The sequence below is a fragment of the Carica papaya genome, chromosome 3 (genome assembly GCF_054855325.1).
Source record: "Carica papaya isolate Zhongbai chromosome 3, ASM5485532v1, whole genome shotgun sequence".
Taxonomy (NCBI): domain Eukaryota; kingdom Viridiplantae; phylum Streptophyta; class Magnoliopsida; order Brassicales; family Caricaceae; genus Carica; species Carica papaya.
In genome coordinates, this window is record NC_142311.1 from 33,630,535 (window position 1) to 33,646,661 (window position 16,127).

A 16,127-nucleotide genomic window follows, 5' to 3' on the forward strand; every position below is an offset into this window, starting at 1 on the left:
TCTGAGTTCCATTATGTCATATGAGTAAAAACTTTTTGTTGCAAAGTGCCATAATCCTCTGTTAAGATGACGAACCCAGTTCAGCCATGGTGGTTTTCTTTCATTTTTCGAGTTTTTAAATTCTGGGTTTCTTTTCTACTTCTTGGTCTTGATTCCCTTGCCGCACACAGCTGGTAACCGAGCAGTGAACTCCTTCCACGTGCCGATCCAAATCGACGATGTGAACTGTTTGATTGTTGCATAATAGACAAGACAATTGAAAAGTAGAGATTTTGATTGATGATTTTCAGTTTGGTTTTTGTTTATATATTCATCTTATGGACTCATGGGGAGAAGTTACTACTAAACATTTGAAACTTTGAAAAGGGTTTTTGTAATTTTTTTGATTGTGGGCGGTGGTTTGCTTTTACACAAAGTAATGGCCAGAAACACCTCAACAAACATGTTTCTTTCTCTTTTTTTTTTTGTCTACACGAGGAGACAGTCTTCACTTTTCCACACCCGTAAGTCCATTTTAGTCTATATATGTCACACTCAAAATCCCCACCAAATGTTCCATTCCTATTTTCTACCTAATTAAAGCTTTGTTGTTTCTTAAAATAACTCAAATTCATTTTATTTGACAGTAAAAATCTGTATGTTTTAACACGTAATGCCAATTTTATGTAAAGAGTACATACAATGCCAATCATATATGAAGGGACATACGAAAGGCACAACTTGATCTGAATATTAAGTGGGTTTTGTACATATATATTATATTTTGAGGGAAAATCATCAAACCATATATTACATTGTAGTGAATATATACATATATATATATATTTGGTCACACGTTTTTTGAACTGGGTTTTTAAGTGAGAGATGAAGATTAAAAGAACACCCAAAAAAAAAAAAAACAAAAGAGAGTAGTTGAAGAAGAAGATGGTCAGGGTTACCGGCAGGTGTCAGTAGAAGAAGTGGACAAACTGCAGCATTTTCCAGATGCGGCGTTCGGCGGAAAATAAATATTAATTTAAACCACAAAAATCAAACTTCTTCTATATGAAAATAATTTTTTTTTTTTTTTAAAAAGCTGGTAATATATAAATAAAATAAATGTATAATAATAATAATAATAATAATAATACTGTATATAAGAATAAGTTTGGTCTAAGCCATTTTAAAAAAATAAAATTAGAAATTAATTAAGACGACCCATATTGCATAAACCATTAATAAATGTTCCCTTAAAACCCTACAAAAATGGCCCCTTGATGTCCCCCATTCAAACCCTTTCTTCAAGACCTTCCCTTAATTTAATCCCCTTCTCCTCCCCCCCCACCCTCCCCCCGTCCATCATCAAACTCCATTTTGTTTTTGGCACCTTTTCCTAGTCCCCTCGTGCGCCTTTCATCTTCTTCATCATCTTTTTCTTTTAATCTCATTTGGGTTTTTAGTTTTCTCTCTTATATATATATATATATATATATATATATACATACATATATTATTAAGAAGTAATAGTAATAGTAGTAGTAGGGATATTGGGTCATGGCATCATCCGGAAGTGGTTCTCCGTGCGGTGCATGCAAATTCTTGAGAAGAAAATGTGCGTCTGATTGCATATTTGCTCCATACTTCAGCTCAGAGCAAGGAGCTGCAAGATTTGCAGCCATACATAAAGTTTTTGGAGCTAGCAATGTCTCAAAATTGCTGCTTCATGTCCCTGTTCATGACCGCTGTGAGGCTGTTGTTACTATTGCTTATGAAGCTCAAGCTAGGATTAGAGACCCTGTTTATGGCTGTGTTTCCCACATTTTTGCCTTGCAGCAACAGGTATATAAACATACCCATATGTGTATATATATGCATACATACATATATAAATATCTTCTACTAGACTTTCCCTATCTTTAATTTTTTCAAAAATTCATATATTCATCAATTAACCATTACAATATCTATTATGACATATCAAGAAGCAGTTTCTTGCTTAAAAAAAAACATACAGAAGCACACTTTGATTTGAACTCACAACTTCAGTCTTTAATTTACTTCAACTTATAAGTCAAGTTTGAGTCTTTATCCTGTATGTAACTTTCATTACTACTTACCTCCTTTTCCTTTTATAAAAATTACTCTTTATATATATAGTATGGAGGGATTTTGATTCATTTCATATATAAACAAGAATTGTGTTGATGTTGATCAAAAATTACTCTTTATGTATGTATATATAATACGGAGGGAGGTTGATTCATTTTACATATAAACAAGTATTGGGTTGATGTTGATATGATACTATACATATACGTATATATGTATGTATAGGTGGCTTGTCTTCAAGCACAACTGATGCAAGTAAAGGCTCAACTGGCACAAAACATGGATCATCATCATCATCATAATCAGTGGAGTAGTAACAATATATGTGGATTGAGTTCATCATCAGTTAATCAAACTTACCCAACAGCTAATAATGATTATGATCCAATTAGCTCCCCTCAGAGCTCACTGGAATATGTTAATCATAGCAGTGATTCCCCCTTGAACATGATGTCTCAGACCAGAGAGGAGTTTTGTTTTCAAGGTTTGTCTAAGAAGACGATGACTACTCCATGTAATACTGACTTGGGTGAGCTTCAAGCATTGGCACTTAGAATGATGAGAAACTAATTAATTTATCTTTTAATAATGTGTCTTCTTCTAAATTTTATTTACATAATATTAATTAATTCAAATTTTATGGAACATGTCATCCACCTACAAAACAATCATGCATGTGTATATATCCATATATATATATATATATATATATATATTTGAGAGCTACAACAACTCCCCAAGAGATTACTTAATCAGTTCAAAAAAAATTCTAATATTTACCCTAATTCTGTAAGCCATTAATTGTTCTAGCATTTCCTTTATACTTGGTTTACAGTACTTCACTTCTCTCTCTGGTGCTTATATATGTGTATATATAGGGTCTTTAAATATGATGAAGATATTCTTGTTTATGCTGATAATTGAACTATTCTCTTATAAGCTACAGTTAACTAATTTACTAAGGGTGGTCTGATTAGCCTTATATATATATATATATATATATATTATAATATATATATATTTAATTGAGCAGCAATAATTGATCAGATATTGCATTGATGATTCGATTAGAGTTTTGGAGGACTACTTTTGAATTGTTTTACAAGTATTTTTAGTTTAATTAATCTGTGGAGAAAACTGAAATATATATAATATATATAATTACTAGCTAGCTAACCCACATTTTATATTATTATTGTATAATAATAATTAATTAAACATACAAGTTTGAACCTTAAGGTGTCCTTTCTTACCTGGGATAGTGTCGAACTACTATTAAATTATATTATTAATAAGCTTTTGCTTCTCTCTCTCTCTCTATATATATATATATATATCTGTGTGTGTATAGCTGGATAACGAAAGCTAGTCGTTCTATATATTTTAATTTGAATGGAATCCTCAACTAGGTCTTTGTTTATGATCTTTTCTTCCTGCTTCACCAAGAAGATTGGTCTAGTGATGTAGAATTGTCTGTTTATTATATACATGTGTGTGTATATATATCTGTGTGCGTGTGTGCGTCCGTGTGTGTTTGAGAACAAGTAGAGTGAATATATATAAACGAAAAAGTGTACATATATATATATATCTATAAAAGTATAGTTGGATATAAGATGGTATAATGATGAGTTGGTTTTCGGAAATTAATTTGGGAAAAAATAGATCAGGAGATGAATGTGATGATTACATATATATATATATATTTATATAGGAAAACACATGTTGGTGAGCATGAGTGTTTAGGGTTTATATATGCTGTAATGATGAGTAGGTTCACCTAACATTATAACTATTCTTCTTTATTATTGTTATATATATATATATACATATATATATATTCCAATTTTCATATTTATACACCATCAAATTGTAGGCATTCGAAAGGACATTGTGTCCCCCAGATTGAATGCACTGTCCTACATCACTAATTAATTACCTGTTTGCTTTTGCCAACTTCTTCCCTCCATTCAATATATAATTAATTATACATAATATATATATATATATATATATGCAAATTTATATAATTCAATGCGTTTTTCTTTTTCTTTTTTTTTTTTTTATAAAAAAAACATTGTGAAAGATATTATATTTTTATTAGTAAAGGAAAATTCGATGCTGTGAGGAAATAAAATAATTATAATTTTTTTATAGTGAAAATATAATTAAGAAAATATAATATTAATGATAACAACATAATTTATATTCGTCAATGTGAACAAAAAATAATATATTTTATTTTATTATTTATTAACATATTTATATTTATTCATCATTTATATATATATATATATTTTTACTTAGACTAAAGATACAAAAATAATAAAATGTGTAAGTAAAGATAAAAATAAGTTGTGTAAATTTTTAGCGAGTTTCATCTAACAACAATTATATAACTATCTTTAGTGATATTATAAGAAAAATTTTAGAGTTAGAATTTGCCAACTGAGGTTACAGAACAAATACCTGTTGCTATTATGACCTATTTTTATATGTCGTGATAGTTTGATGTTATCTATTATTACTTATAGGCATCTTAAAACTTAGTCTTTTTCTTTTAAGAGTACTTATTTGAGTATTTGTTTAGGAAACAATCTATTGTCATGGTTATTAAGCGGATCTCTCTTCATGTTTGATTTAGATGCGAATTATGATTTCTTCAACTGTACATTATGCATGATTCTTGTAAATGAAAAACAGTATCGGATCGCATGAGACATGAAAGAATAAATAGATTGCTTACAGAAGAACAATTGCGGTCGTTTATTAAAGTTAATTTGTGCGTTCGATTTAGCGAGAAAAGCTTATAAAAGCCTTTTGGTAAGGCTAAATGGGGATTTACAACATTTAGATCTAGTTCATTCAAACACATGTAAACCTATAAATGCAAAGACATACTATGATGCTTCTTATTTCTTTACCTACAAAAGAACTATTATTACTTGTTATCTTGCCTTTCAGAAGCTTGTGATTGCATTGACATGAATACTTTGGAGATTTTTTTTTTTTTTTTCTGCATTGATATGTTTGGAGGTATTTGGAAAACTAGTTTAAGGAATTATGTCAAAGTAAAGAAATATATAGATAGTTGATACTTTCTTAAATTCTCCGGTATTAATAAAGTAAAAGATAATATTATGTTTTATGAAATGCAATACTTTTATATAGGTGTTTTATAATCCAATATTTAAGTTTTCACAACATCATTCACTAATTAGATGTCTTTGTCTTTGTTTTGAAATTAAATAGAAGTTTTCACTTACTCTTTTGTAGATATTTGTAACAACTCAAACTCGATATGAGACTTAATTCTTACTCATATTATTTTTATATAATGGGCTCACAAAATATACATATGTATAACTCAAAGTTTATCATACAACCTAACATCTCATCTGATATATACTGAGTTCAAAATTTAGAGTTTAACAAAATAAAACGAAAATTTCTAAATTTGCATAAAATAAACATGAACAGGAACCCTTTTACAGGTTCTACTCGTTCAGTAGTGGTTCTGCCTCTTCTTTCTCATTTGGAAAATATCATGATAAAATTTAATGAGTTTCACCAACTTAATTAGTATTTCTGTTCTTTCAATTCAGATAATATTTCATGCAAAACACACAATATGAGACAAATGGAATAGTAATATTTTCAATACAAAATTTATTTATTATTTTCACCGTTTTCACATGTTTCTAATCGAATTTTTTAATTTCACTCGAATATCATTTACAATCTCGAAGTATAACTACATACTCTCGAAAGAACATATATATACTTGAAAACCAATCATAACCTTAAAGTATAACCAAATACATACGAAAGATCATTTTTAAGGTTTCATCGCGCAATACTGTTTATATCGTCATCGAGGAGAGGCGAAATGGATCCCTCCATCACATGGATAACACATACATACAAAATCTCACAATTGCCACAACAATTACGTTTGCTATATGACCCACATTCACAAACACATATTCACGTCTGTACTAGGTTTCAAACCCTATCCATATACAAGTTCACCATGTTCGCTGAACTTCAGCAACACATACACACTCTCCTCCTCGATTCAAACTAAACAAGAAGGCATTCAGGGTCCATACCCTAATCACTCGCATCCTCTCGTTTCTAATTTCTTATTTACTTTTCTCTTATTCTAATTTTCTCTTAAATTTTATTTAAATTGATCGTTTTACAATCATAATTATTTCTTTTTATTTTTATTTATTTTTTAATGTTAATTTATTTTATTTTCTCGATCTTTCGCTTTATTGGCAATTTTTTTTATTTAAATTTTATTTCTTATCACAGTTCAATTATTTCTCAGTCTTGGGTTTGTTTTCTGGTTCTATCTCCTTATAAATTTCAAATAGTTTAGGGTTCACTTGTCATAGGTGCAAGTTTTGTTCTTTATAAAAAAATTGGGTTAGCATCCATTCTATTTTTAAAACACGCACAAAATTAATAAAATACGTACATAATTTCAAAATCATAATATAGATTTAGAATCGAAAATATCTACAACTCCTTTGTGCAATAATCTTTTCGAATATGTTTAAATGTCCTAATTCTTTATACACACACACGACGCAGATTAATTAATGCAATTTAAATACTAAATTAAAGCTAAATTGAATCGAAACTACAAGTTTCAATGACAACACGACGGAATGCCCGGCTCACCGCATAAGGGTGAGCAATATGCTCCCTTACAGTCCTGATTCTCAAACTCAAAAATATTGGGTTCCATATTCGAGAAAGACTCTTTGGCTTCCCGTGGGGTGAACTAAATTCCCATACATGAGAAAGACTCTTTGACTTCCACTGGTGGGTCGGTTTCCCATAGTCGAGGAAGGCTCCTCAATTCCCGAGTGAGTAGGTGACCAGGCTGAGCTCACGTGGCCAGCCCGACATCGACTGCCTGCCCCCGTCGCCCAACAGCCAACCAAACATAAAAAAAGCTTACTTGTTCGGCATGGTGCTATTCAGTCTCAGTTTCAACTCCGGATGATTTTTTTTGCTACCCCGCTATTCTCCTCCCTTGCTTGAGATTTGGATGACGGATTGCACACCTTATTTACTTCAATTTTTATCATCACACGGCTTCTCGCCCGATTTCCCTTCCTTCTTCTTCCTTTCGGCTTCGGCTTCCACAACTCTTCCGCCTCGGCTACTCTCTCTGCTTTTCTTCCTTTGTGGCGGCCATTCTTGGCTCTTCCTTTCACTCGCCCGCTCGGTTATGCTTCTCTTTCTCTCCATTCCTCTTCTCTGGCTTCCCTCTTCCTTTCCTCTTTTTCTCTCTTCCACTCGGCTCCCACTCTATTTTTTTTCCTCTTGACTCCCTTGCTCGACAGCTCTCTCCTCCTCTCCCTCACCCGATCAACTCACCTCTCTTTTCCTCTCTCTCTTTTTCGGCTTCTCTCTCAAATGAAAAAGAACCCTAATCTTTTCCTTATATAACCGTCTCCCTAGCCGTTAGATCTCACAAGCTCAATTTAGGTCGTTTATCCTCAATAAAACCTCAGCCGTTGGATCTCCTCATATGGTTCAATCTGGACTGTCCATTTTTTTATTTTTTTTGTCCCCTTTCACTTCTATTTATTTATGTTTTTACTTTTTTTTTCCTCACATGTTTTCATTTAGGTTCTTAAAATTAAATAAAAACACCAAAATTTTAAAATCCATTTCATTTAAACCGACCCCAATCTCAATTTATATATTCATTTACTTACTCTTTTTTTTATTTAGGGGTTGGATGTTACAATATTGATGAACCAACTTCTTCCATAAATTTTGTATCTTTATCATCTACTGCATAAAAGAATGCAACGATAGTTTTATATAAAATTAATAACTAATAATGATATTTGAAAGATACTTGATCAATCATTTAGGCATAAACTATTTAGAAAGAAGTGTAGTTCCAAAATCAAACACAAGCTCGACAAGTCTATTAATAGATACAAAACCTATTAAATAGCAAAAAGCTACATCAAGAAATAAGGGATTGATTATGAAGAGAATTTCTCCCCAGTCACGAACCTCCATATGTCCTATAATGGAAATTGTCACACAATTAGGTTTAAAACTATTTAAATTAGACCTGAAGACAATTTTTTTTCCATAAGACTTGAGAAGAGATCTATATAGATTGGTCTATAAACTTTCTACTTTAGGAATAAAAATACAAAGTTTGTTGCTTAAAACACTCTATTTATGGTCTTAAGTAATCTTTTTAAACAACGGTAATCAATTTCATCGCGATTCAATCTGAACCGTCTGTGCGTGATTCAATCTGGGCCGTCCGTACGCGATGCAATCTGGGCCGTCTGTGCACATTTTTTATCTGGGCTGTCTGTGTGTGCGGAAACGGATCTCAGCCGTTCAATCGCGCGCACACAGATCACCCACGCGGCTTCCCCCACGTGGCCTCCCGCATCAGCATCTCTGCTACCTAGCGCATCCTGGTTGGTCGGGGCTGCTGATCGGGCAGCTAACATGGCGTAACTTTTTTAAATTATATTTTGACCTCCAGTTTCTGATTTTTCTTTCAAAAATACCATCATAACCCAAATTTTCACCAATTTTCTCTAAAATTATTTTCAATTAAATCCCTAACCAATTTTTACCATTATTATTATTATTATTTCCATTAAATCAAATTAAAATTAAATAAATTAAATTAAAATCATATAAATAATAATTATATTTATATATAAAAAAATAATAATAGTTAATAAAAAAAAAGGTTGGGTGTTACACGCGATGCCGTTTATATCGTCATCGAGGAGAGGCGAAATGGATCCCCCCATCACATGGATAGCACATACACACAAAATCTCACAATTGTCACAACAATTATGTTTGCTATGTGACCCACATTCACAAACACATGTTCACGTCTAAATTAGGTTTCAAACCCTATCCATATACAAGTTCACTATGTTCGCTGAACTTCAGCAACACATACAGACTCTCTTCCTCGATTCAAACTAAACGAGAAGGCATTCAGGGTCCATACCCTAATCACTCGCATCCTCTCGTTTCTAATTTCTTATTTACTTTTCTCTTATTCTAATTTTCTCTTAAATTTTATTTAAATTGATCGTTTCACAATCATAATTATTTCTTTCTATTTTTATTTATTTATTATGTTATTTTATTTTATTTTCTCGATCTTTCGCTTTATTGGCGATTTTTTTAATTTAAATTTTATTTCTGATCACATTTTAATTATTTCTCAGTCTTGGGTTTGTTTTCTGGTTCTATCTCCTTATAAATTTCAATAGTTTAGGGTTCACTTGCCATAGGTGCGGGTTTTGTTCTTTATAAAAAAAATTGGGTTAGCATCCATTCTATTTTTAAAACACGCACAAAATTAATAAAATACATGCATAATTTCAAAATCATAATATAGATTTAGAATCAGAAATACTTACAACTCCTTTGTGCAATAATCTTTTCAGATATGTTTAAACGTCTCAATTCTTTGTACACACACACGACGCAGATCAATTAATGCAATTTAAATACTAAACTAAAGCTAAATTGAATCGAAACTACGAGTTTCAATGACAACCCGACGGGATGCCCGGGTCACTGCATAAGGGTGAGCAATATGCTCCCTTACAGTCCTGATTCTCAAACTCGAAAATATCGGGTTCCATATTCGAGAAAGACTCTTTGGCTTCCCGTGGGGTGAATCAAATTCCCATACCTGAGGAAGACTCTTTGACTTCCACTAGTGGGTCGGTTTCTCATAGCCGAGGAAGGTTCCTCGGTTCCCGAGTGAATAGGTGACCAGGTTGAGCTCACGTGGCCAGCCCGACATCGACTGCCTACCCTCGTCGTCCAACAGCCAACCAAACATAAAAAAAAAGCTTACTTGCCCGACATGGTGCTATCCGGTCTCAGTTTCAACTCCGGATGATTTTTTTCGCTACCCCGCTATTCTCCTCGCTTGCTTGAGATTTGTATGATGGATTGCACGCCTTCTTTACTTCGATTTTCGTCGTCACACTGCTTTTCGCCCGATTTCCCTTCCTTCTTCTTCCTTTTGGCTTCGGCTTCCACAACTCTACCACCTCTGCTACTCTCTCTTCTTTTCTTCCCTTGTGGCGGCCATTCTTGGCTCTTCCTTTCACTCACCCGCTCGACTACGCTTCTCCTTCTCTCCCTTCCTCTTCTCCATCTTCCCTCTTCCTTTCTTCTCTTTCTCTCTTCCACTCGGCTCCCACTCTATTTATTTTTTTCCTCTCGACAACTCTCTCCTCCTCTCCCTCATTCGATCAACTCACCTCTCTTCTCCTTTCTCTCTTTTTCGGCTTCTCTCTCAAATGAAAAAGAAACCCTAATCTTTTCCTTATATACCCATCTCCCTAGCCGTTGGATCTCACAAGCTCAACCTAGGTCGTTTATCCTCAATAAAACCTCAGTCGTTGGATCTCCTCACATGGTTCAATCAGGATCGTCCATTTTTTTATTTTTTTTGTCCCTTTTCACTTTCATTTATTTATGTTTTTACCTTTTTTTTTCCTCACATGTTTTTATTTAGGTTCTTAAAATTAAATAAAAACACCAAAATTTTAAAATTCATTTCATTTAAACCGACCCTAATCTCAATTTATATATTTATTTACTTACTCTTTTTATTTTATTTAGGGGTTGGATGTTACAATATTTATGAACCAACTTCTTCCATAAATTTTGTATCTTTATCATCTACTGCATAAACAAATGCAACGACATTTTTATATAAAATTAATAACTAATAATGATATTTGAAAGATACTTGATCAATCATTTAGGCATAAACTATTTAGAAATAAGTAGAGTTCCAAAATCAAACACAAGCTCGACGAGTCTATTAATAGATACAAAAAGCTACATCAAGAACTAAGGAATTGATTATGAAGAGAATTTCTCCCCAGTCACGAACCTCTATATGTCCTATAATGGAAATTGTCACACAATTAGGTTTAAAACTATTTAAAATAGACCTGAAGACAATTTTTTTTTCAATAAGACTCGAGAAAAGATCTATATAGATTGGTCTATAAACTTTCTACTTTAGGAATAAAAATACAAAGTTTGTTGCTTAAAACACTCTATTTATGGTCTTAAGTAATCGTTTTAAACATCGGTAATCAATTTCATCAACCAAACACCTATAAGTTTTTTGATGATTTAAAGTCTTTTTCTTTCCATTTTTTGAGTAAGCTGAATCGGTCTTTTTTTTTTCTTTTTTTTAACATCAAATTGCTCCTCGAGCCATTGACGAAATTAGTAAAAAAAAAAAAAATTACCCTTTTCATATAGAATAAATATTCATCATTTTTGTAGCTAAATCAGTATGAATTTCATAAATAAATTTCAAAAATTTTAATAAAATTTAAAATATATTGTTTGATTTTCACTTTAGATTTAAATTCATAAGGCAGAATAAGTTAAATATAGAATGAAACTAGATTTAGAATAGACCTGAACCAGTGGTCCTGATCCAATAGTCCAGTCCAGTCCATGGTAACAATGGTGGACTGGACCACATGCGAGCATTTGATCCTAAATCAGACCTATAAATGGAAATTCAAGTATTTGTTAATTATTATTAATATCAACTTAATAATAAACATTCCAATTTTAGTTTCCTAATTTCTAATTATATAATTAATTTATTTTTTATTTTTAATAAATATATAAATTATTTATTATTTTATTAAAAATATTAAAATTTAGAGGTGGTGGGTCCCTTTTATGTTGGGCTACAAAAAAAGCCCATTAACTTAAACACTTCGGGCTCTTAAAATGCAATTTTTTTTTTCCAAAATAAATTATCTTGGGTTTTTTTAAAAGAAAAAAAAGATTTTCAAAAAGAGAAAATACATAGAAATTATTTTAAAAATAAGAAAATATATGTATAGGTATATGTATATGTATATGTATATATGTCATTATAAGTTTAAAAAGGATGGATCAATGATTGGATCAAATCAGTCGTATATGCTAATCATAATATATATATATATATGTATATATTATTATCAAATGATTTTACCTTTGGTACCTAATTACCAATCCCCAGAAATAGAACATGTAAGATTGTTCTTAATTGCTGCATAATACATATGTATTATATGTACATATATATATATATGTATATATATCATGCAATCAATTATGTTATTTCTATTCTCTAATAAATAATATTATAATTATAATTGTAATGCAATATGTATGCATATCAACTGATCTGTTTGCCCATCTTGCTTATCTCCAAAAATATATTAATCTAATTAAGAAATATATTTAATTATCATAATTAGTTATATGCATATATATATATATATACGCATGTGTTTGGCTAATTTATTACATCAATTAGACAGGTGTTTAGATGTTTATATATTAATGAATCATCTGCAATGTAGGAAAATTAAAGGGATGAATTTCATATATATATATATATAATGTATATGTATATATATTTCAAGAGACAACTGCAATAGAGAAAGCAGTAGAGAATTTATAAGGGATGTATGCAGGGGCCATATATATATATATATATATCATCATTTTGTTTTAATTTGGTGATGGTATGATTCATAATGCAGACAGAATTATACGCAGCATAGCATCCACATTTCACACTCAGAAGAACCTCTGACAATTCTCTTATCATTATACATATTTATTATCAGTATTGCCTATACGTGTTATATATAGATATATATATATATATGTGTGTGTGTATATCCACTAATTACCAAAAAAATCTTCTCTTTAAAACTAATTAATAAAATTAACCTCGAGAAGCTTAAAGGGCATGCACATGTCTTACCTAAATACATATATATATACACACACACACACACACACTCACCGTTCACTTTGGAAGGTCAAGACTGTCTGTATATATATATATATATATGTATATATGCAAATATACAGATGCACCCACATATACATATTTATAACTCCATAATCCACCACTGAATTAAAAACTAAAAAGTAGCATAACTAAGGAAGAACTTTCAGTAGTACACTGTAATAACCCAGATTAATATTATTGCACAATGAACTGCAAATAACATTCAAGTATCTAGCTATTTCAATTATTTTACCTTCAAAAACAAGTTATAAAAAAATAATTATATATATATGTGTGTGTGTGTGTGTGTGTGTATATGTATACATAAACTGGTCTAATGCAAAAAAAAATAATTGTCAGCTAAACAATGGCAAATGGAATATAATATACATCATAACTATGATATTCATATATGAATAAACTAATTAATTAATTAGCTAGATACATAGATAGATAGATAAATACAACAATATTTATAACATACATGCATGATGATCAGAAGAAGGAGAAGAAAAAAAAAACATTTACTGAAATTTCTCTCATTGAAAAATGTGTGTTCAGATTAAGAATTTATATAATTTAATGTTGGGTTGATGAACCCTAAAGTACCTATCTAAATGAAATAAATTAAGTTCTTGGGATCATAAGCATGTATATATTTCCTAACTATGCATACAACATATATGTATATGTATACATATCCGAAAGTACAGAAAACAGTATAGATCAATCAAACTAATTGTCGTCATCTGCCATCAATAATCACAATTATCTGCTATATATATATATATATGTATATAAGTATATGGATATAAACACACACACATCTAAGAGTAGTTAAGTAAGCTAGCTAGTGGTAATTATATAGTTGAAGTGGGTAATTAACTGTATGGATTAGGTCAAAAATTAGGTTGCAGTAATTACTTAAGTGAAGGGCATTAGTGTATATATATATATATATAAGATCATTAGAGAAGATTAATTAGTAATTAGTTATTAGATGAGAAAATTTAACCAGAAATTAATTTTTTTTACCGTACAAGATTAATATTCTACTAACTAAAATCCGGAGGTTACACTAGTAAAAATATGAAAGATAAAAATAAAAGTAGGGGTGGATCATAGGGTTTTAATCCGATTATACTATATGAACATTTCTAGGGTTTTCTTTAGGCTTTTTATTGACGATATTGATTGATCAGCAATCAAAAGCACAATTTTCTTTCAAAATTGAAAATTGATCGATCTTTCACCGATTATATGTATATATCTAGCTAGGCTGATGAATTTTTAGTAGTAGTACCGTAGCCAAAGGCCACGGATTGAAGATCATCCGTGTCTTGGAAGCTCCATTGCCTGCTACTATTTGCTTGTTGCATGTCGAAACAAGACTCTCCGAAGCTCGAAAACGAGACATCTTCACCGGTGATGACTGAACTACTCCTGTAGTTACCCATGTTCGAATTCGGGTTGAAAAATGTAGACCCACTAAGGCTGTCGTAATATTGGCTAACTGTGGAATTACTCGAAATATTTTGGTTAATTAATTGAGGTGTAGTCATGCTTGAATTCCCTTGAAGAAACAAATTCTGGAAATGATCGAGTTCTTCGTGATGGTCATCGAAAGGAAGCTTTTCGTAGCTGCCATAGTATATTTTCTGATGATCATCACTAGGGTTTGCAGCAGCAGAGGCATTCAAAATGCTTTGAGCTGCCTGTTCTTTGAGAGAAGCTAGCTGTGCCTGCAGATTCACAACCTGCATACATATATACGCATACGTAATTTAGAATAACCCAGTTAAATTAAGAAACTAAGGAGAAGAACACAAATTAGGGTTTTGAGAATTAAGAAGAAATAAACAAGAACCTGCTGCTGGAGAGCAAAAATATGCGAGACACAGCCATAAATGGGATCTTGAAGCCTAGCTTGCGCTTCATAAGAGATGGTAACAGCAGCTTCGCATCGATCGCTTACTGGAAGATGAGCAAGAAGCTTGGAAACATTACTTGCACCAAAAACTTTATGTATAGCAGCAAAATGAGTAGCACCTTGTTCGTGGCAGAAATAAGGTGCAAAAACACAACCTCTAACACATTTTCTTCTCAAGAACTTGCAGGCTCCACAGGGAGAACCAGAACCAGTCATTGTTGGTTGAATAAGTTGCTTTATTGCAGGTTTTTTGGGACTTAGGCTGTCAAGATTTATAAACAGAAGAGTAAGAGGAGGAAGGAGGTGGGATGATATAATAAATTAATCAATACTTAATTACATATTGGTCCCCTTAATGGGCTACATATTTCATTGTTTTTTCTTTATAAAAACCCTCCTCCACCCCCCTCCTTCATTTCTTAATTTTAATTAATTTATACCCTTACTAAACCAGATTCCATTTAACAATCTTATACGACAAAAAAACCAACCCCAATTTCTTCTATTTTTTTTCAATTTGGCTTCATTAGTTAATATTTAATTGATTAATCAATGAATATACATATGTATCTCCATTCCAATTCGGATGTATATATATTTAATTTGCTTTCTTCTGTACATCTCTCTCTCTCTCTCTCTCTCTCTCTCTATATATATATATATATATATATATGTGATCTTATAACTGCAACTAAATTTAGCTAGTGGGTATATAGGATCTAAGAGAAAATGGGTCCGCTTAATACTATATACACACACACAGGTTAATATGCCACCTATAGTATTATCCTATTGAGAAAAACTCACTTACTAATTGCTTATATATACATACATATATATATGTGTGTATATGAACAAGGAGTTCTGTTTAAAAATCTGGAAGTGAGTTACCATTAAAAATCCAGCATCTAGGGTTTCGCCAGACTTCGAAGCTACTAACCAATTAAATTCCCACTTCTTATACATATATTGTTTGATCTAATTTGATCCAGAAAGATTAACAAATGGCTGTTTTGATGGTAGTAAGTAATTATTGCCTATATATGTTACTGTATAGATATTAATTAATTAATGAGTTTAGACCCATTAATCACGCAATTTAATAGAAGAAAACATTCTGTTATACAACGAATTATATATATATCGATTCATCTATAAATTTAATGGAAGAAATCATAATTTAGATGCATGGAGTTTAGGGAAGTATTTATTAAAGCATATATAAGTCATTAA

At 31.3% G+C, this 16,127-nt stretch overlaps 2 protein-coding genes across 2 annotated transcripts; one reads left to right on the forward strand and one right to left on the reverse strand.

The window, feature by feature from the left end:
- Positions 1 to 1,335: 1,335 nt before the first annotated feature.
- LOC110815110 (LOB domain-containing protein 16-like) lies at positions 1,336 to 2,815 on the forward strand. The gene is made up of 2 exons (XM_022042763.2): positions 1,336 to 1,818; positions 2,314 to 2,815. The coding sequence occupies exons 1-2, from the start codon at positions 1,534 to 1,536 to the stop codon at positions 2,656 to 2,658; spliced, it is 630 nt and encodes a 209-aa protein (XP_021898455.1). The 5' UTR covers positions 1,336 to 1,533; the 3' UTR covers positions 2,659 to 2,815.
- Positions 2,816 to 13,626: 10,811 nt separating this feature from the next.
- Positions 13,627 to 15,159, reverse strand: LOC110815002 (LOB domain-containing protein 29-like). Its single transcript, XM_022042621.2, has 2 exons — positions 14,832 to 15,159; positions 13,627 to 14,721 (listed from the first exon to the last, which is right to left on the reverse strand). Exons 1-2 carry the CDS (start codon positions 15,108 to 15,110, stop codon positions 14,239 to 14,241), a joined length of 762 nt encoding a protein of 253 aa, XP_021898313.1. The 5' UTR covers positions 15,111 to 15,159; the 3' UTR covers positions 13,627 to 14,238.
- Positions 15,160 to 16,127: the final 968 nt, after the last annotated feature.

Bases quoted from the DNA above. Each gene is read 5' to 3' on its own strand.
- LOC110815002 (XM_022042621.2), bottom strand. From the start codon at position 15,110: ATGACTGGTTCTGGTTCTCCCTGTGGAGCCTGCAAGTTCTTGAGAAGA. The intron at 14,722-14,831 runs GTTCTTGTTTAT...ATATGTATGCAG, and splicing joins TTTTTGCTCTCCAGCAGCAG to GTTGTGAATCTGCAGGCACA.
- LOC110815110 (XM_022042763.2), top strand. From the start codon at position 1,534: ATGGCATCATCCGGAAGTGGTTCTCCGTGCGGTGCATGCAAATTCTTG. The intron at 1,819-2,313 runs GTATATAAACAT...ATGTATGTATAG, and splicing joins TTTTTGCCTTGCAGCAACAG to GTGGCTTGTCTTCAAGCACA.